At 33.7% G+C, this 23,347-nt stretch overlaps 1 protein-coding gene across 1 annotated transcript in view; it reads right to left on the bottom strand.

Moving 5' to 3' along the window:
• The window catches only part of LOC124540143 (inactive dipeptidyl peptidase 10), a 303,680-nt gene that overhangs the window by 97,338 nt on the left and 182,995 nt on the right, over nucleotides 1-23,347 (bottom strand). Inside the window, exon 2 of the mRNA XM_047117591.1 lies at nucleotides 14,364-14,571. Within this exon, the coding sequence (XP_046973547.1) occupies nucleotides 14,364-14,571 (208 nt within the window). The remainder of the gene's footprint in view (nucleotides 1-14,363; nucleotides 14,572-23,347) is intronic.

Here is a 23,347-nt window from a genome sequence, read left to right as displayed (position 1 = left end):
GAACAATAAAAAATTCCGTCTAGATTTAAGATCATTTGAATAATTTACCTTAACCTTTCCTTTATAATAACGATACTAGTTTTATCAAATATTCAAACGATGTCTGTTAGTGAAATCTCTTTAATATTTCGATTGCCCTAGATTTTAAGTGCCTCGTGTTATTCATCTATTTTTGTTACGAGAATTTTAATATAATTTATTGTTTTTGGATTGTTCTACGTTTAATATTTTTCTCGTTTACAAAATGAAAAAAGAAGGTTTATATTTTTATAAATAAACTATAATGAGCTGAGCTGAGATGGCCCAGTGATGAGAACGCGTGCATCTTAACCGATGATTGCGGGTTCAAACCCAGGCAAGCACCACTATATATATATGTGCTTAATTTGTGTTTATAATTCATCTCGTGCTCAGCGGTGAAGGAAAACATCGCGAGGAAACCTGCATGTGTTTAATTTCATCGAAATTCTGCCACATGTGCATTCTACCAACCCGCATTGGAACGGCGTGGTGGAATATGTTCCAAACCCTCTCCTTAATGGAAGAGGGGGCCTTATCTCAGCAGTGGGAAATGTACAGGCTGTTACTTTACTAATAAGAAAGTTCATTTTTAAAATGAATGCCTTTTCATATATTGTCAATATGCCGTGACATAGCTTAGCTAGGATCTTCCAGGGATATATGTCATCTTCTATGTTTCAGTTGAATCAAAATGACGTTGAAATATATATATGTCGGAACAGGATGCCGAACAGGGTTTGGTGGTTGATCCAACATTAGGAAACATATATTATAAATAAATATGAGACAATATCACATACATTACTCTGATCCCAATGTAACTAGCTAAAGCACTTGTGTTACGGAAAATCAGAAGTTACGACGGTACCAAAAACACCCAGACCCAGGACAACATAGAAAACTAATCTATATCTATATATATAATAAGATAATCTACATCGACTCAGTTGGAAATGGAACCCAGGATCGGAGTGGCGTACCTATAAAAACCGGTGTACACACCACTCGACCACGGAGGTCGTCAACATTTGGACAACTTTATTAGTACAATGGGTTTGCATGTCACCATCGCATTAAGGCTCTTGTCACATAATAACGGTTCGCGTTGCCATGACACTTACAACTCTATTCGGAGTGAGCTGCTCTTAAAAGTAAAGCCATTAAATATTATTGGATAATAATCTAATCATTAAATATGCAATACAGAAACAAATAAATGCCGTATTTATAAGTTGATGAGTAAAAAAGGACAATAAAAATCAAAATCTTCTTTATTCTAGTAGCACTTTTTAATAACTAACTTTGCCGTTTCGTTAATTTAAATCGTTTGAAAATACATTGGTAGAAAAAGCATATTATTCGATGCAAGATTTTATAGATGATAAAAAAGCGTGGAGGTTATACCTGTTGACTTCCAATCAGGATATATTAAATTAAATAACTGTATTTAACTAACATGACTTTGAATTTTTTAAATGTTAAAAAAGAGTAACTACTGTGTTTCTTCTCGGTAGAATCTACTTTCCGAACCGGTGGTAGCTTCACTTAATTGTAAAATGACGATTCAAAAGTGCTTGTAAAAGTCTTTTTGAATAAAGTTTATTTTGATTTGATTTGATTTGAATGTGTTCTCGTGGCAAATTTATAATATTTACTTGTCGTAAATCAAATATCACTTTATTCATAGCAATTCTAGGTAACATCGTAATCTGATAACAATTGTGTAAGTTAAAATTTACGATAATGCTTGATTAAAACTTTTAATTGCAAGGCTACGTAGGCTTTCTTCATAATGAGCCAAGTTTCTACGAATATTATTATGGCGATTAAACTTCGTGTAAGACGATCTAAGGTACTCACTTACAACGCGATCAGTGTTTTTATATTTCAATTAGTTATTTTAATTATGTGGCAATATATATCTGATCACCCAAAAGCTGTACGCTCAACCGTGATAACACAGCAGGATGATGAAGTAATAGTAACTATTATAAAATGAAAGACATCTTCTTTTTAGGTGTGAAACAGCGTACTATATATTTCAGGATGAATAAAGTTACATACATACATCTGTTCAGAACAATGAACGAAAAGAATAAAGAATTATTATATATTATTACTGTTATTAATTAAAATAACCATGTTAATTTCAATCAAATCTATAATTGATTCGCATATTCACTTGAAGATGGCGTTACTAGATTTATTTGATGTACTATAAATTTTAATAGTAACTGTTACCTGGTACTTTGGTAACACAACCGATGCTTTACGTTACATTGTAACAAAACGACTCAAGAGTGCTTTTATTTGTCTCCTTGAAAGTAGAATATTCTGATTTTGATGGTCCTCTTTTAAAAGCAAATTATAAAAATAGTTTTCTCGTGTAACAAAAGTTTCCTGCGCAAAGGTAAACTAAACACATTTGAAAATTTATCTAATTTTTTTTAAACCAGTTCAGTGTTTAGTTCTGAGAGGAAAAGTGGAGCGTTGTGTAACTTTTAGTGCTTATTACGAATTTACGGCTGGATGATGGCACTGAACAGAACCGACTCGGAGTTTCTAGATTCTGATTCTAGAAATAAAAAACAACGGCATTTTTTATAAAATGAAATAGGATGCCGTTTTAAAGTTGATAATTTTATGATTTAAAGACAAAGTAAGGACTAATTAAGTGATTACGATTAATTATTTACTGTTAAAGAGAATTTAAGAACGGTTTGGAAATATCCCAGATTTGAGTTGATCGCTCAGAATATTCTACTGTTTTTTTTCACAACTTAATAAAGCTACAGAGCTTCATAAAGTTATTTTATAGTTAATAATCATGATTAAATATACATCATGATCAGGGAGATTTATTTTGTATTTCAAATAGAAAAATTTCACCTCAGTCTACCCGTGACCACGAACGCTGTAAAGTGCTCGAAACGTCGGGATGATAAAAATAATTAATTTACGCGATTTAAATCCGTAAGAACTAGTTTTATTTCTATGTGTAATAATCGCGAAAATCTAAGACAACATTATGTCGTATATCGTCCAATCATAGTCGAAAGGTAGGTGCAATATATTCTTTGCACTTTTCAAGGTTTAAATGATTTGGCATCAAAATATGGCATGGAAATATCTAAGATTGTCTAGATCTTGACGAATACTCTCTGTTTGGACAAATAATAAAACTTCATCGTACCCCTGTGAGGTCCGGATGTATCACTATCGAGACAACGATCTCGCCGTCACGTAAGCAAACCGTTTGTTCAGCTGGCAACGAGTCTTATCAAATGGACATTCATTGGATATGAGCCAAGGGCAGTGCGGCCTTCGGTTTTATTGTTTTGAGGTCTATCGGCGAGTCTCTCTCGTCATGAAAAATTGTCGTGGATTTTTGATGATACTAAAATATGCCAATTCAATATTCGCTTCAAATTTAGTATAAAAACATTATTCAACGCAAGATTATATAGCGATTATATAGCGTGTTTGATTTTACACAAAAATTATATTTCAGTTTGCAGGTTTTTTGTAACTTATTACTTATAAAAAGTGAAAGTGCCGTCAAAATCGATCCAGTCGTTCAGAGAATAGCTAGAATAAACAGACAGACAAAAATTGTAAAAAATATTATTTTGGTTTGTGTATTGTGTATACGTATGCATTTTCTAAAAAACGGTTATTTTATTACAAAAAGTCATAATATTTTACCTAATTTATACATAACTTTAATAGCCAACCTAAATCTTCTTTATTGGTAAAGCCGTCATGAAATATAAATTGCCAGACAGACAGACGAGGGAACTTTGTTATATTGCATGTTGTATTAAATTATTTATTAAATTCGCTTTATTTCAAAGCAATACAATGGTAATATTTAACTCCGATTTCATTATGTCGAATCCTTTGTCGAAGTGGGAGTCTGTATTAGCAAACTTTTGTAGTTCTTCCTTTAATTAGTTCCATCGAATCATTGTTACGGTCTTTGTTGCTTTGAAATTCTGAGATGAAACGATGAAATGCTCTTGAAATGATTCTGTAATTCTTTTATTAAGAAACTTCAGTATAAATCTGTTATTAGATTTGTTCATGATTTTCTAACTTTAAACGAAGTTTTGGACCAGTGAATGGAGCATGCGTGTCTTAACCGGATTACCGGTTGAAATCTAGTAAAAGTAATACCACGCACGGTTAAGTATGGAAGAGTAGGGTGGATTAAAAATTATAATTCTAAGGAGAAGTAAGGCTCTTTGTTTAGCAGTGGGACATTAACGGGGCAGTACTTTTAATTTTCAAACTTTTAAAATATAGATTATACTAACTCCTTTTTTCTCTCTATAAATGCATTCTGTGTTAACACGCACGTGTTTCCTGCATATGAAGTGCCTATGTGGGATTCGCTGGTACCCAGGATGATCTAGTATGCCCTAGTATACCGGGATACCCAATATAATTCCAGGAGTATCCTGTTTGTCTTATCAGCGGGCGCCACAGGATCGCTTTTACCACTACTGTGACGCCCTGACTATCAGTCAATGTGGACATCCAATTCTTAGGCGGGATTCCCAAGGTACTGAGAACCCTCCTAATCTTTGCGAGGACTATAGAAGTGGGGGAGAAGATACTTGTAGCGAAATGGTAATATTAATTTAGCGACTTGTAAAATCCATTAATGTTTTTAATAATTAGCATTAAAATCTTGTCAATCACGATAGGTGCTTGCTACGGCTTATAATAACACCAAACAGCAAAATACCAATCCAGACAGACTAAAGTAAAGCCTTCCCACATAAAGAGGTTCATCGACCTATGTATAACATTATAATATATTTGTAATATAAATATCTTGATATACGTATATTTTAGGTTAAAATATATTCTCTCTCATTAAATACTATTTAAATATAAACAGATTAATTCAATTAATTGCACCGAAATTTAGTATAAAATAAATTTCATTTTAAACTATTTCATCTATTTTATTTACAATTAAAACAAACGTTATTAATTTGACTGACATAAATATTTTACTCAAATAAAGTTGATCGGATTTATGAAATATTATCCGAAACAATTTTTACATAACTTCAGACAAAGACGAGGGATATCACTGTAGTTCGCATACAAATCATCAACTTTGTCTTTGACGTTCAAACACATTCTTGCAACGACATGCCTTATTGAAACCTCGAGAAATTACACGCGAGTTCGTCTTTATTATCTCCGCTCAAATATTGACAAGACTTTGTAAACTCAAAGTCATCTTACCTGTAGTTAAACTGTACGTTAAAAGACAATGTAAGGCAACTTCTGACACAATGGGTGGAATACGTGGGTTGCAACAATTTGAGCGGGTTCAAATATGAATGTTATAAATGTGAAAGTAACTCTGACTGTCAGTCGCTTTTTCACAACCCTACCGCTGAATATGATGAAATTAGGTATGAAGGTAATTCCAAAGGACAAGAAAGGAGGTAATTCTTGGTGGTAGGGATTTGTGCAAGCCCAAGTCTGGGTAGGTACCATCCACTCATCAGTTATTCTACCGCCAAATAACAGTACTCAGTATTGTTGTGTTCCGGTTTGAAGGGTGAGTGAGCCAGTGTTACTACAGGCACAAGGGACATCACATCTTAGTTCCCAAGGTTGGTGGTACAGTGACGATGTAAGGAATTGCAATATTTCTTACAGCGCCATTGTATATGGGTGATGGTGACACTTACGATTAGGTGGCCCATATGCTCGTCCGCCAAACTATATCATAAAAATAAAAGAAAAAAAAAATGTTTTGCCTAATACATGACAGCCAACACTTTTGCGGGCTACTAGTAGTATTTATCTAAGCAGAACATGAAACACAGTAAATCATAAATATTCTTTAACAGTAACATGTTAGATAAGAGCTTATTGAACGAACATTAAATAGTTAAAACACAACTATTACAATGTAACACCAAAGCTGTATGTATCTTTACATAGTATGAAAAAAAGTCGCTTACCCCTGTGTATGCTTAGATCTTTAAAATTACGCAACGGACTTTCTTGCGTTTTTTTTAAATATATAAATTTATTCAAGAAGAAGGTTCATATGTATACTACATATAAAATAAAGTTGAGAAAAGATGTCGTAAAAAACATTTTTTTTGTGTTTACATTGCAAACTCTTACTAAACCCTACATAGATCAAAATAATATTGTACAGTATTGTACAACTTAAAAAGAGCTTCAAAAAAGTCCGTAATGGTATTTGTCAATCTGTTAGGAATAACCCATAATTAAACCCAAAAAAAATGTTATTTTTATCTTTTAGTGGCTTATATACGAAGCGATTTTAAGCAATACGGTACATATATACAATCGTCATTCGATTAAGTATTTCATCATCATCTCTGGCGCTACAGCCTCTCGTGGGCCTTGGCCTGGTCAAGTAGGTCTCTCCAGGCTTTTCTATCGAGAGATGTTGTTTTCCAGTCCAAAATTCCCGCTATTCTTGCGTCCTTATTAACACCATCTTGCAATCTAAGCTTTGGTCTTCCTGGGTTTCTGCGACCCTCTGGTTGGCTTTCTGCAAGTAGTTTAGGCATTCTGGTGTTATCCATGCGCTGCACGTTTTTATGTAACCATTTTTATGTGTCCAACCACATTTGGCTTGGCATACAGGGCATACAGCTCATGATTGTATCTTATGCACCACCGATCGTTCTCAAGGACAGGACCGTATATGCGTCTCAGTACTTTGCGCTCAAAAACAAGCAGCATCTCCTCACTTCTTTTGCTCAGAACCCACGTTTCTGATGCATAGGTTAATATGGGTCTAAGCAAGGTCTTGTAAAGAAGTATTTTAAGTATTTAAGAATAGGTCAATACATTGTGCGTTTAATATAGATCAATGGCGCTCTTTACAGCATGTAATTTAAATGTATAGTTTTAAAACGCGGTTTGTGTCTATTGACGAAAAAGCTGTACATGTTAGACAAGGTGTAGTATATTTAGTATGAGCATTGTGCCCGTGCAAAAGTAACAGCCTGTAAATTTCCCATTACTGGGATAAGGCTTCCTCTTCCATTAAGGAAAGGGTTTGGAAAATATTCAACCACGATGTTCCAATGCGGGTTGGTGGAATGTACACGTGGCAGAATTTCGATGAAATTAGACACATGCAGGTGTCCTCACGATGTTTTCCTTCACCGCCGAGCACGAGATGAATTGTAAGCAAGCACATATATATAGTGGTGCTTGCCTGGGTTTGAACCCGCAATCATCGGTTAGAGTGCACGCGTTCTAACCACTGGGCCATCTCAGCTCAAAGCCCGTGCAAAGCCAGGCGTTATTGTTCTTATCAAAATTTAATAACAATGATTGCAATGTATCTTTGTCAAAAAAATTAATAAATGAAATAACATCGCTGGCATGCAATAGATTTTCGAAAGATGAATCAAGGCAGAGCGCGATCCAACCAACCAATCACAATTGAAGATGAGATTAAAATCAGGCCATAAATCAGGACATAAATGAGTTTACAATAACAATTCATAGTTCCTGTGTCTAATTTCTCTCGCGTTCAATATCATAGATAACGAAAATACATATAATAAGCCGATAAAATTTGACTAAAGTTATGGTTTCAATGTAATAGACTTTTCCATTATTAGCGGCGTTTAGCCTTTGTTCTTTTAATATGTCAACTATACTTGAACTAATTAGATTAATAAATTGCTCATTGAATAACATTTTGGGCTATTTAGACGCATGTTCATCGATATAACACAACATTTACGAATTTATCAGAACTTTTAAAGAATATTTTTGAATGAATTAAAAATAATAAATAGATATTTTATTTAATGAATTAAAAATAATAAAATATATTATTGTAAGTGAAGAATAGTTGCTATTAATAGATGGTTATGTTACCCCTAGAAATGGGGTAATTATTAATAGTTATTCTATATATGATGCTTAAATTTAATTTCTCATAATATTATTTGGTATTATATTTATCAAGGCATCTAAATCCATTTGTATTCTTTACGAAATTTTATAATTTATCTATCAGCAACATCGATAAATTGTATTCGTGAAATTTCGAGAGATTTTAATACGAAAGCAATAAGGGTCATAATGCTCTGTCTATAACGTATTTCAATTTATAACGCGTCGAGTTGAAAGTTTCAACAAGTTTTGGAGCAACCATTTCTCTTTTTCTCCTGAATATTCACTTCTCTTTGATTTGAACTCAGTTTCCTTTATTGGGGGATATTTTAAAGGATAGGATTTATTCGTTTTACACAGCAAGGAAGTCATTCAAGCCAATCGTTTATTGATTGAAAAAGTACATGACATTGTAGTACCAAAACCAGAGAGAGACGTTTTCCTTGCAAGATTTGTGAAGAATTTTTTCTTGATTAAATGACTTAGCATAACATTGGTATTTATATTAGAACTACCCGTCCCGACTTCGCATGGGTGTAATACTGAATTTGTTTATTTACGACGTATCACTTCTTTACTGTATTGTCTGTGTATTATATACAAAAATTTCCTCTCGAAACTATCTATTAAAAATAACCGCATCAAAATCCGTTGCGTTACTTTAAAGATCTAAGCATACATAGAGAAAGACAGCGGTAAGCGACTTTGTTTTATACTATGTAATGACACTTTGGGTTATTTTGTTCGTACAAAATTAAAGTTAGTTCTTTCACGACCCCCTGGATACGCTCTCTCCACGCGAGGCTCAAGGTCATTATTGTTTAGAAAGGTTTCGTTTCTATGAGACCTAGGGACTAAATGCAGGTCGTAGCGGTTAAGAGAATAACATAAGGTTTATTTAGCCGTGTATATACCTCAGCTAATTCCGTTCAACGTTTTAATTAAAAGGGCAAATTTGAAAAACATAAAATTTACATAATGTATTTGTAGTTTTTGACGACCTCCATGGTTGAGTAGTGTTTTTTATTTATTTATATACTCTTTATTGCACACCAATATAGACAAAAATAATAGGAACAATTTTACAAAATCAAAGAATAGAAAAATGTACAATAGGCGGCCTTATCGCTAAAACAGCGATCTCTTCCAGGCAACCTTTGGTAGAGGAGAGAGATAGGATGGTAGGGGTGTACAAATTATTTAATACATAAAAAAAATAGATACAATATATATATGTATATATACGATACATAAATAAAAATTCCATAAATATATAATTATATAATAATATAATATACATACACATTATAAATATATACATTTACATACTATAGATACTTACATAATAAATAAAATATTTAATTACAGTATTGTGTACATCGGTTTTCATGGGTACGCCATTCCAAGGTCCCGGGTTCAATTTCCGGCCGAGTCGATGTAGAGAAAGATCATTACTTTTCTATGTTGTCTTGGGTCTGGGTGTTTGTGGCACTGTGGTTACTTCAGATTTTCCATAACACAAGTGGTTTAGCTAGTTACATTATGATCAGAGTAATGTATTTGATGTTGTCCAATATTTATTATTCATTTATTAATAGTCATTTTAAATTAATTCGTTTAATTAAAAAAAAATGTCGTTTTTCTAATTGAAGTTAACATATTTGTAAATACGTTATAATACATACATTTACTTTCTAAAAGAGAAAGATTTCAGAATTCTCATACAAATCAGATTATAATAATACATTTCCACATTATTATTGGTAAAATATAAGGACTTAGCCGAAGCCACTTCAACAATTAAATAATAAAGATTCCGGTAAAAGCCTATTAACATCGGAGATGTCGATAACAAACGGCTATCGACGTTTTCCTTCCAGAAATGGAGGAAATTAGAATTTTCTTTTACGTTATTTGTAAGCATTTGGGAAGCTATAAATAATTTTCGGGTACATTTGATTCCTCTCCCGGCTCAGCAGAAAGGTTTGCGGTTTTACTAATTTGGGTCTTTTAAAGGGTCGAGCTATATATATCCTGCTTCGTATTATGTACGTTTTTTTCCTTAAATATATATTTTTTTTATCAGAATTGTTTTTCATTATGTAAAAAGGTTCTTTTTCTGAAAAGTTTGTTCAAGGATGTTATGAAATTGTACCGGATATTGATGGTGAAATTTCCGAAGTGGAAGTAACATGCCTTACTTTTCTTGATGAACTCCACTTCACACAATACTAGCCATTCGAAGTGTTCAAATTGGTTACTTCTATTTAGAGGATTTAGGGCCAATTGTGATTTGAATTTTATCGAAATTATTATCAGCAAAAATAATTTATAGTATAAAACAAAGTCGTTCTTGTCGCTATATCCCTATGTATGCTTAAATCTCTAATACTACGCAATGGATTTTGATGCAGTTTTTTTAATAGATAGAGTGATTCGAGATGAAGGTTTTTGTGTATAATACATGGACAATATAGTAATGAGACACTGATTATTTAAAAAGTTTCTAATGTGATGTCGTAAATCAACAAATTCTGTAGAACATTTAGTATCAGCTATGCACCCAAGCGAAGCCGGGGCGGGTCGCTAGTACAATATACTTTTACCTCACCGTGCATACTTTACATACAGATATGCATATGTAAAAAAACACTCAAGAAAACGTCATGTAAAACAACAGTGATGAAACTTTATTTAAATTTCGTTTGATCTTATAACTCGGTCCCTAATAACGATCAAGCGTGTAACTCCTGGGAGTAAATTATTTATAATGCGGTTTTCTTTTAGGATAAAGATAAAAGATAAAACTTTTTTTACGACGCCATTTTCCTCAAAGCGAAACTGAATTTAATTTAATAGAGTACTTCTTTTAAGACTTTCTCGTCGATAATAATAATTGGTTGTAAGAAAAGTTCTTTCAACTCATCTAGCGCGGTGCTCGGGACAAAGACTGTTGAGATTGATAAAAATATTAGAAGTGTCCCAAAATTATTTCAAGTTTTAGGTTATTACTCTGGCTATGAACGTAGGCTGATGACAATATGCTCCTGTAAAATTGCAGCTATGATAACCATGTTAACGGCTACTGAACAAATTCGTCGAGGATATTATATTATTTCTACACACTTACAGTAACAGTAATAAACAATACTTAGATTATTTAATTAGATTGAGTAAAGTAAAGTAACAGCCTGTAAATTTCCCACTGCTGGGCAAAGGCCTCCTCTTCCATTAAGGAGAGGGTTTGGAATATATTTAATTACTCTGTTTCAATGCGTGTTGGTGGAATCCACGGGCAGAATTTCGATGAAAGTAGGCACATGCAAGTGTCCCCACGATGTTTTCCTTCACCGCCGAGCACGAAATAAAATATAAACACAAATTAAGCACATATAAATAGTGGTGCTTGCCTGGGCTTGAACCCGAAACCATGGGTTAAGATGCACGTGTTCTAACCCCTGGGCCATCTCAAACACACACTACACACTTGGCTTTGTAAAAAGAGACAGGAGTAATTTCCGTTTCAATGCGAAGGCAATTCGTCAAGGCAGGAAAAGCTCAAGTGCAAGATCAATGCTTTAAGTGTTTTTCGTTTTTCGTACGAGAGTTCAACAAGATCCCCTATTTGAACATTTCTTGACAGAAACTCCAGTAAATTTTATTAGCTTGACCCAAGCTTTATCTGGTATCTGGGCCTCATAGACTGCAGTCCAGTCAAGCTAGCTACTTAAGATATACTTGGTTAAAATTTTAGTGGATGGACAAGCATGGATTTAGATGGATATAGAGGTAGAGGACGACCCAAGAAGCGATGGATAGATTGTGTGAAAGATATGGTTAGAAATAATGTTACTTGTGAGATGACGTCTGACAGAGAAGTATGGAAGGAAAAGGCAACTGCGTCGACCCCAAATAAAATTGGGATAAGGGCAGGAGACTATTTTGCGAACGTAATTTCGCACAATTTCCTTAAGAACTGAGATTAATAAACTCCATATCTCATAGGCAGGAAATGTCAATTTAAGTTATTAAGCGCAGTTAAGTCGCAGCTACAAGATATTGATTAGGAAGTTTGCTGGACGTAATGATATTTTAATCATAGGGAAAATGGGCAGATGCGTATTAATTATGAATTACTTACAGTAAACTTTATGTAGCCTAAAGGCAGACCAAAACATTTCATCTCATCTAACAAGATTTAAGTTAAATATTTACCATTTCAACTGTATCGTTTTCGTACATATTAGATTATAGGGAAGTATGCTCCAAATTAGCATGTGGAAACAGGGTTACAGTTTTTTGGAATACATAGTACACAGTACGAGTCGTACTTCCACAACTAGCGAGAAATCAAAGAGGCTCTTAATATTTTTTTCGCGTCGTTAGACGTTGTTAGGCAAAACTGATAATTTGAACAGGGTGGTCCCACCACCCCAACTGAACGAAAAAGGTGGAAAACCGGGAGCTTTGAAATACTTAAGCAGAGGCCTCTGAAACCAGAGGGTTTCTTCATCACCGATCACGAGACGAATTATTTATTTATACAAATTAAGCACATGAATTTTCATCCTCTGGGTTTGAACTCAGAATCATCGGTTGAGATTCACATCTTGTAACTACTGCACTTGTATTAAATTTGACTAAAGTTAAATATATATCTATACAATAAATAATAAATGTTTTGTAAACAAAAGCTTTCTGCTAATACTTATTTGGTAAATTACCTTTCCTTGTCGAAATGAACAAATATGTTGGTTGCTTTATTTCAAACTAAACCAATATACAAAAGCAAAGCAAACATCCAACAAAGTATCCACTGGACGCAGTATTTCTTATTTAGATTAAAACAATAGGAAAAAGAACAACAAAAGTTAAAAAAATGTAAACGAACAAGTTTATAGCAGATAGTTTTGATACTGGAGAATTAATATGTCAGATGATAGAACTGTGCCAAATATCTCAATAAAACATCCAATGTTCATCACTTTTTTATATGGAACAGTTTAGCACAAGTAAAGTGACAACAGACCGATTCACCGAGCAATCGTTGACAGTATTATCGATGATTAATCGATCACGTAATGTCTCGATTAATTGAAGAGCTGACAAATGGGCCCCGGCGATTATTTCATCAATTCAATCCACGACGACGGACGTGATATATGGATTTACGGAAATACTGGCGCTATTGCACGACCAATCATATCCGTCAGTTTATTTAATAAACCCAACTGTTACGATCTTTAAAGGGACACATTTTTTTTTCCTCCACACACTTATTACATTTCCGTAATGAACCAGTTAAATTCTTATGAATTTAACTGGTAGACCTTTGTGAAAGCCTTTGTAGATTTCACCACATTCATCATATCTTCTGCCGCTTCAAGAGACGTTACTGACAAAATGATAATTTCCAAATTTTTATCGCATTTCTGAAGTGGTCATTTTTAAAATTTCTCAAGGTACCAACATCTATGGATAGTGGGGGCCCCTTCCCTTTCGAGTAATCCATTTACTCGACCGCCAATCATGTTGCAAAAAAATAAGAGAAATAAGAAAAGCAAACGATAATTATTGAAACAAATGACGCAAAAGAAAACGACGATCCCGGAAGTTTCTTAGTAAAAGGAACGAGTTTTGATTCTCTTTTAAAGTTGTTTCATTCGAAAGAAAAATCATTACGAATCAATGAACCGTATTAAAATAGATGAGAAGGAATCTTCGCAAACTGTAAGCGCTGTGAACGTCGCAAGATACAAGCATCTAATAAATTAGTCGATTTGCTATCGCTGAAAAGTTTGCGGAAAGAATATCTTTGTCCACACATCATTATGATACCACTATACTAGTTCGATAATACACTTACGAAGAGCACAGTTTCGTACGGGTGCAATTTATTTACAAAAAATATTATATGATATAAATGTAGTATATACTCTACAATAACAGCCTGTAAATTCCCACTGCTGGGCTTAAGGCCTCCTCTCCCTTTGAGGAGGTTTGGAACATATTCCACCACGCTGTTCCAATGCGGGTTGGTGGTATACACATGTAGCAGAATTTCTATGAAATTTGTCTCATGCAGGTTTCCTCACGATGTTTTCCTTCACCGCTGAGCACGAGATGAATTATAAAGACAAATTAAGCACATGAATCAGCGGTGCTTGCCTGGGTTTGAACTCGTAATCATCGGTTAAGATGCACGCGTTTTATCCACTGGGCCATCTCGACTGATATATACTATATAGTCCTTAGGAATTATATAGGTTATACATATAACATGTAACTAACTTCTGATCCCACACAAAGGTAGTGGATCGAGAGATACAAAAATGATCATTTTAATTCGCATTGCAATTTTGTTCATATTTATTTATATGCTCAACAACTTTTTAAGTATCCAGTAAAGAACTTACCTGAGAGCCAGGTACCATTAAACGGCTTATAATGGTCGGTCAGAACGTCAGTGAGGGTTGGCCTTCTACCCCGTCCTCTGCCATCATCACCAGCTGGAGTCAGCAGTGCTATGCTGAAGACTATCAAGCCCAGCACAGCTGCGATCACCAGCAGTGCTATAAGAATCCCGCGCCAGTTCCGCTGTGTCGGTGTTGCAGCTGCTAACTCCTGGTGACCAGATAAAAATTAAATTAGTACTTTTATTTTCAAATACTTTTTTTGGTTTCGTTTTATTGATTTGTTTAATTTTATGTCTCGCTAGAGGCTGCATCAACAAGTACAAATTTATTAATGGCGGTCACCGGTAGCAGCCGTTTGTAATGTAAAACTGTAAAATTTGATTTTAAAGGTTACGTTAGAGCACAGCCTCATGATGGACTTAGAGCCTGTGAGGGGCGGCGTAAGAAGATCAGCGTATCTTATAGTAGTAATATTTATGAGCAAAATGTACCAGTTTATAATTAAACAGACTTTTCTTTATTAGTATTCTAGAACAATTTATATTCATATAAATATGCACTACCTATTTTACTACAATCCGATATTCGTTTATTTTTTTTAATATTGATAATATATTATTAATGAATGAATATGATTTGAAAAAAATTGTAGTTTTGCAATATACAACTCAGCGATATAGCGACTGCTTAACATAAACAGTGAGTCAAATATCAAAGTTGCGGAGTGCAGTATAATACAACTTTTTGCACCGTCAGCTGCTGGCGACGGAACATGAGACTTGTTTTATTACGATTTCATATTTTATTCTGAAACGTGATGATTTAGCTATTAATTTTTTGTCATAAGACAACCAAATATGTCGATTTGGACTGTATTTTGACAAAAAGGATTGTTTATTACATTGCATTGTTCACACATTCATCAGATATTATACCACCAAACAGCAGTACTAAGTATTGTTGTTTTCTGGTAGGGTGATTCAGTCAGTTTCATTACAGAGATAATTAATGTTTAATATTTCTCACAGTACCATTGTCCATGGTCTGTGGTTACCGCTTATCATAATTTGAGCCATTTGCTTTTGTTTTGCTTGCAAACGGATATCATAAAAAAGTTTAGATAAACTAAGCATCTTACCATCTACTGTGGAATAAACAATGTGGCTTCCACATTAGCGCTGTTATCACTTTTGTAACAGGACTAACGCGAATGTAGTAGTTTGTGAAATTTAAGCATCGTTAAAGGGTGTGTATGTGAGTTTTCGAGGGATTGCACACTTACGACATAAAAAGGAGGCCACGTAGTCGCTGATTATTTGAAATAAAATAAAAATAATTCCGTGATTTGGAAATAATGCTGAGTTTTTTCCTGTTCTTCTCAAGGTCGATATGTTTATTTCCGAAAGGTGGAAAAGTTTTTGGATGATTAATAACTAAGCGTATCGTTTCTAGATTGAGTAAAGATTTTACCTTTATTTACGTTTAGCTCATCGCAAGACTAAACATATTTACGCTACTAACATAAATACATAGGGTTTACTTAAAAATACTTATTACAAAAAGCTCCTCTGTTCTTGGGAAAAGGGCTTGGAGCATTGATACAATAGTGGTGTATGTTTAAATCCGACATCTTCGGTTAAGATACACGTGCGTAGGCACTAAATCACACCAGCATTCGTTCTTATTTATTTTTAACATTTAAATATAAGTACTAAATTCTAGTTTACGAAAAATCAAGTAAGGGTTATGAAAGAAGATCATATTTCATAGATCATACTCGTTGACCTAAATTGGTCTGAAGTTTGCAACGATTGCGTGTGTGGACAACTTCACGAGTGTGAATTTAAGCTGCTTTTTTGCTGAGTTAAGAGCTCGCTTAATGTATCTTTAAATGGTATAAAGTCATTTATCACGTCAGTCCGTTTGTAAACTTACGTCTTTTAAGCTACTCGAAAGATGTTCATCCGTTTCACTGTAAATTTGTACCAGAATAGCTTAAGAGAAGTCAGATAAGTATTATTTCAAATTTTTTTTTTGATGTTTTCAAGACTTTTTCAAGTGTTTTAAAGATAGCAAGTGACTGGGCCGAGATGCGTGAGGTGGGGATTGTTTGTTTCAGACAGCCCTGAGGAGGACAGCAGCCGGGATGGCCACGTGCTTCCGTAGCGAAGATTAGGGGAGGGGAACGCATCACCTTCACCCCTAAGAAGAGCTCTAAGGGAGGGGACGCGGATGCGTTAGATCGACACGAGACCGCAGCCTTTCCATTTCGTGCCGAGGACAGCTATTGCAGTAGTTTTAATGGAAATCCCATATAAACAGGTTTAACACCTTACCCAGGGATCCGGTCCTTTTCAAGTAACAACGTGAAATAGAACAAAACATTTTATTACATTAATAAAAATACGTATAGCTTTTGTTTAACTAATTTATCATACAGTATTAATTACGCGAAATAAATTTGCTGCGAATTTACAGTTTAAATTGTTGTTGAATACCTAATAATATGAAGTATTTGTTATTTGTTGCTATTTTTTGTAATTATTTATACTTCAGTGAAACCGTGTACGGCACTGTAAAGTTTTAAATACTGTTAGATTATAATATATCGTAATAAATATTACAGAGTAAAGCGCAAAATTTCGATCGCAGGTATATAATTTTATTGGTTAAAATTAGGGTAGTGTTTATAACTTAAATTATATTCAGTTTGATAAACCATAATCTACTGAAAAGTCATACGTTTAATTGTAAGTAAAATATGGATTATAATCTCACGGAAATAACAATTTATGGTGACATATAGAGCAATTATCACGGCGATCGTTTACATGGTACGAAAGTTGAAATGCAACACTGTGGATAGAATTTCTTTTTCCATGAAGACAAATTTAGAGTTATGGTAAGCGGTCATACAATGTATAATAATATATTATTTATTTATTAAGGTTCAACAGCAAGAATACACTCTTACGAGTATTAGACCGGAATTAGTCTATATATAACAAGCCGCAATAGTGTTTTAAAATGTATGTACCAGGAGTACGATTAGATGAACTCACATTAAATATTGACTAAACTGGAACCTAATACTACTAAGTGGTACTTAATTTATACAAAAAACGGTAAATAATTATTATATAAGATACTGTTTTGTACATTAGAAATAAAATTTTACAGATAAATTAAAAGTAAAGAACATAATAATAATACAAAAATTAACAAAATCACATATTAATAATAATCATTACATCAAAAATATTTTTTGAAATAATAGCTTATTTTCGAAGCCATTTTAAACAATACAGCATTGATCGTTATCCAATTAAGTACTTTCAACATATTGTGCATTTAGTATAGATCAATATGGCCCTTTATATGAATAGTTTCGAAGATATTACAGATTCAATACGTAGGGACATAGCGGTTTATACTGTCTAATTACAAAAAGCTATAAACTTTGTATATAATACTATTCAGTAGTATATTTACTATCTGCGCGAACCAGGGGCTAGTCGCTATTTGATAAATAAAGGCTGATACAAGATATAGATGTTATTAATATTAACACATTTTTTTTAAATAATAGTTCACAATCTAAATTTGATACGAGTGAAACGGAGAGTTATCTATAGTAACAGTTCTAATACAAAACGTATTACTTCCTCATAACAAAACATCTCTTTAAGATCCGGAAAGTGAAAACGTCCCTGCAAATAGGGTCGGGTCGGTTTTATCTTCATTAAAGTATATTTACGGATTCTCATAACTGTTCCGTCTGTCTACTAAATGTATCGTTGCTTTTTCTTGCTGAATGTGTATTATATTATAGAAGCAATCACAAAAGTATCAAGACATATCAGCTAAACTCTCTTTCGTTCGTTTGGTACTCAATATGTGACGGAGATTCTAAAATATTTATGTTGTTACAATATATTATAATGTTTTATAAAGTCCCCGGACGCGTCTGTTTGTTTGTATGTTCGCGATAAACTCCTAAACTACTGAACTGATTTTCATGCGGATTTTACTAATGGACAAAGTGATTCATGAGGAAGGTTTTGCATATCATTTATTAGGTTTTTGTGCAAATAAGTTAAAATAGAACGACAATTGTAAAAATATCTTTAAAAATCAAGCGGCCAGGGAGTTTGGAGAGAACAGAAACATATAAATAAAAGTTAAAAATATAAAATAATCTCATATCCAACCGTGCAAAGCCAAACGGACCTCTCGTTGGGTGGTACATGTAACCATATTAACTTAAAAAGTTGCAGTTATTTTCATGCCATGTCAGACAAACAGACGTTATAAATACTCATTTATCAAAGATTGCTAGCAAATGCCTTAATAATTAATATTACTATTTACCCCTTCTTTTATGTTTATCACTTGTGTTAGGAGTGGGGACGATAATAGCCCAAGGGGCCAGTATCCTGTGACTTTTGACATCGCTAGACTCGTAATCCATTGCGCTATTGAAGCTTCAAGACGCACGTATGTGAAATATGTTTCATATAATAATATGAATTCTACCAGTCCATTAAAATGTTTGTAATCTATACATATAATAAAAGTAGAGTGTTTTGTATTATTAAATTCTTAGGTAAATACGGTACACATATATCAAAATAACATGTTTTTTTTTCTATCTTTGTTTGTCTATCTGTCTGTTCAGGCCGGTCTATGGAATAGCTGGACACACATTAATACCTTATTTGTTCAGTTCAAAAGCGTACGAAGTTGAATTTACAGCTAGTAGGTACACTAAACTTGAGAGATTTTATTTCTCATATATAATTTATTTCAATGCTCTAAAACAAAACATAATAAACAGGAACAATGACAAAAAAGAAGGAATTTGTTGTGTATATTTTTTAAGATAAATCCTTCGATCGCACAGTTTAGGTACGACAGAACATTTCAAGTATCATTTTCTGGCACTTGTGACGTTTTAGACACGCTGAATAGTCGTCATTAGGAGTTTCTTAACAGCGCTGTCATTTTCAGGTGCGAAAGATAAGTGCGGGTTCTTAAAAACATTCATCGTAAATAATTGTTGCTGAAATTGTCCTGTTCATAAGATACAAGAATTTCTACCTAAAAGTTCAAATTTAAGTATCCCAAATCCAGCCTATTTCTTTTCTATCTAATAATCTACAAAGATTTTACAAATCGAATAGAAATATATATCCACAAAAGCTATTATTTTTATAAATATTTTATTTTATAAAGGGTTTCTTTTAATTTTTTCCAATGCCTAGTTTTAAACTATGAAATTAAAAAAAAAGAGGAATGTCAGAGACTCGTATTCGTACTTGTACTATGTAGAATCTGCGTAACAAAGAAATTGCTCTGAACTGAGAAGAAACAAAAGAAACTCACCGTGTTTTTTTTATTTTCGATACGATTAATGAGCCTTATTAATACAAATACAAATCAAAGATTTATCGTTATAATAATCTATACTAATATTTTATATTTTATATATATGAAAGTAACTCTGTCCGTAGCTCCTTCACGACCAAACTATTGAAGTGATATTGACGAAATTTGGTATGTAGCAAATTTAAACTCCGAACCTCCAAGGAAGGACATAGGCTTTGTTTTTTTTTTTTATGACATAGGTGGCAAACTGGAAAGTGACCACCACCGCCCATGTACACCTGCAACACCAGGGGGCTTGCAGGTGCCTTGCCGGCCTTTAAGAAAGGAGTACGTTCTTTTCTTGAAGATTCCCATGTCGTATCGGTTCGGTAAAACCGCCGGCTACTTTTTTGATTAACACATGACAAACACCTCTCTAAAAGGGGAGCGAAGCCGCGGGCGTCTACTAATAAAATATAAAATCGTGTAATCACGTCGTTGAATATATGAGGTAATAACAAAAATACAGGCAATTTAAATTCCACACATATATTCGACTTCTAATTGTCAAAGGCATTCGAAAACTGAATCGCGTACAAAATATCGATTCTGTTTGCAAGAGCGCGGATGGAATTGAATCGAACACGACGTCTGTCATTTTTAAGCCGATTATCGTTGGTTGCTGTGATTGCGATTACATATATATTTATCTTGTTGTAGTAGCTAGTTGATTTTTTTTAAAAACGCTTAACAAACGATTTAAAACTATAAGCATATCACAGTTTGGATAAAGATTTTAAAACAATTCAGTACTTCAAAATATTATGAGCTGAGATGGCCCAGTGGTTAGAACGCGTACATCTTAACCGATGATTGCGGGTTCAAACCCAGGCAAGCACCAGTATATATATATATATGCTTAATTTGTATTTATAATTCATCTTGTACTCGGCGGTGAAGGAAAACATCGTGAGGAAACTTGAATGTGTCTAATTTCTTCGAAATTCTGCCACTTGTGCATTCCACAACCCGCATTGGAACAGCGTGATGGAATATGTTCCAAACCCTCTCCTTAATGGAAGAGGTGGCCATATCTCAACAGTGGGAAATTTACAGGCTGTTACCTTACTTGCTTCAAAATATATATTATAAAATCTAAAAACATGTATTTTCGAACGTCGATATAGAATATGTATGTAATATAAAGTTGCTGTTACCAAATTTTCATGACGATTTATTCAAAAATCGCTTAGATAAAATAAAAATAAAAATCAATATAAGGTTTAACTCCTCTATATAATTCCATAAAACGAAAATCTTAGTAATTAATGACTTATTTATGCGCCGTCTCGCTCGCACTTGCAACGATTACACTATTCTTAAAAACACCGGTGACACTTATTAGTTTGAAATAAAGTTGAAAATACATGTGTTTTTTCTTACTTCTAAAAATCGATTTTCTAAAGTGCAATCTGATTGTTTCCGATGTTTGCCGATGCACAATATTTATTCTGAAGTTCGATATAAAATTGTATCGGATTTTTGTAAAGAAAATTATGACTATAGTACGACACAACTTAAAGTAGCATCGGCAAAATTCGTAAAACCGATCACATCCGAATTAAGTACGCCATCCCAAATTATCAATATTTATTTCTCATGTGAATATGATCTCTACACAAACGTAATAACTTGTAATACCATATGACCTAACATATTCGCCAATTTGACACGTCGATTTACATGCGATCGCTTTTTGGGCTTGAACTGAAGCGAGAATTTATAGCGACGAATAGCGTCGAATGGCGCGATAGGTAGCTATTACTTTTGGTTGTATAAATCGGCAGTTTTATTGAATTTGCCGATGCTATGTCTAAGTTGTGTCGTACTACACATGAAGGAAATCCAGGAGTAGTTTATTAATAGTTTCCATGTATTGTTCTTTTCCTTTGTATATAATAATTTTTTGGAAAGTAGAATACAACTTAAACTTTTTTTTTGTTTCACAGAGTGTTTGTGCGTGGCAGTAAATGTCTTAAAAATAGCGCACCTGTGGATTTTCGGACATCAACTTTAAATTTTGACGAAATGTCCGCAGTGAAGCAGCCGATATTAATCCGAACAACTCCTCGGAATATTCCCCGTGAAAAATTTGGTAGAAGTTTGCTTCATACCAAATTTCATCAAATTCGGGTCTGCGGTTTGGTCATGAAACACGCGCACAGACAGAGCTACTTTCATTTATCATATTGATATAGAATATACTCGTAGATAGGGAAAACGGGTGATTTGAACGGTGAACATTTGATGTCACGTCACCAATACCTACCATTCTCCTACTTCTATAACCCTATTCCTCTCTTAAGGTTAGATTAAAATTGTTTTGTTAATCCGATCAAAGGAAAAACGTAATCAATAAAAAGTATCTTCAAAACTGGTGAAGCTATCTTAAAAACACAAATAAAAAACAAACAATATAAAAGTTTTTTATCCTTAATCCACTCTTAAAGAAGGGTTTACATCTCCAAATTAAAAAGGGCCTACAATTCAATACTAACTTATACAATAAAAAAATATTTTAAGTCGGCTTCATTATATACAGAATTCCATAACTCGGAGTTATGGTTTAATTTGAATGCCTCTGACGGCATTTAAGTTTATGTATTCAATTATGCATTGAAATTAATTAGATGAACGCGGAGGCGCTTGGCGGTTCTGTTCAATGTAACAGACATTAATGTCAAGAGGAAAAGTGTATTTATTATGACCAAGTTCTTCAGCCGAAAGCCAGGATGCTCCAAGTAATTCGATATGGGATCCAATAAATAATAAACAAATACATACACAACATCACATACATTACTCTGATCCCCATGTAAGTAGCTACTACTTGTGTTCTGGAAAATCAGAAGTAACGACGGTACCACAAACACCGAGATCCAAGACAACATAGAAAACTAATGATAATCTGCATCGACTCAGCCGGGAATCGAACCCGGGTATCAGAGTGGCGTACGCATGAAAACCGATGTACACACTACTCAACCACGGACGTCGTCAATATAAATATTATCTGTATTTTATCATTCTATTACCCTTTATGATATTATTCTTGTCTTCACTTTTTAACTTGTTTTTCTATTTTTATTGCTATCTTGCATTAGAGTATCTGGCGTTATGACAGATGATATATCCATTTCTTTCTCTTTCGCTCTGTCTCTTTCCACCATATAGATTTAAAATAATATTATTTTAATCTGTTTATGTTATTATTTTCGAACACACAGGATTTTTAATGACGATTACGTTCTTCACTTTTGTATATTTCCAAACATTGTTAATATATAATAGTGGATTCATTGTAACATAAACATAAGCGAAAGCAACTACTAAGCAGCTACCAAAAACATTTTTTATCGTCGTATGTTCGACATATTTCGAGAAGGCTATTGACTTCCATCATCGTGGATTAGACGGGACGAAATCACATCGACGTCAGCGATTGTGACGTAAGTGAAGCCGGATTGGTTGGTAATCCGGTACGATGTCGTTGCCGTTTCGTTTTACGATTAGCTAAAGGCCTCGTTGGTCTTGTAATCATAAAGTAGCAGATACTC

Source organism: Vanessa cardui, chromosome 24, assembly GCF_905220365.1.
Source record: "Vanessa cardui chromosome 24, ilVanCard2.1, whole genome shotgun sequence".
In the NCBI taxonomy this organism is placed as follows: domain Eukaryota; kingdom Metazoa; phylum Arthropoda; class Insecta; order Lepidoptera; family Nymphalidae; genus Vanessa; species Vanessa cardui.
The sequence above is the reverse complement of the archived record's forward strand: the minus strand, read 5'-3'. Positions and strand labels throughout refer to the sequence as shown.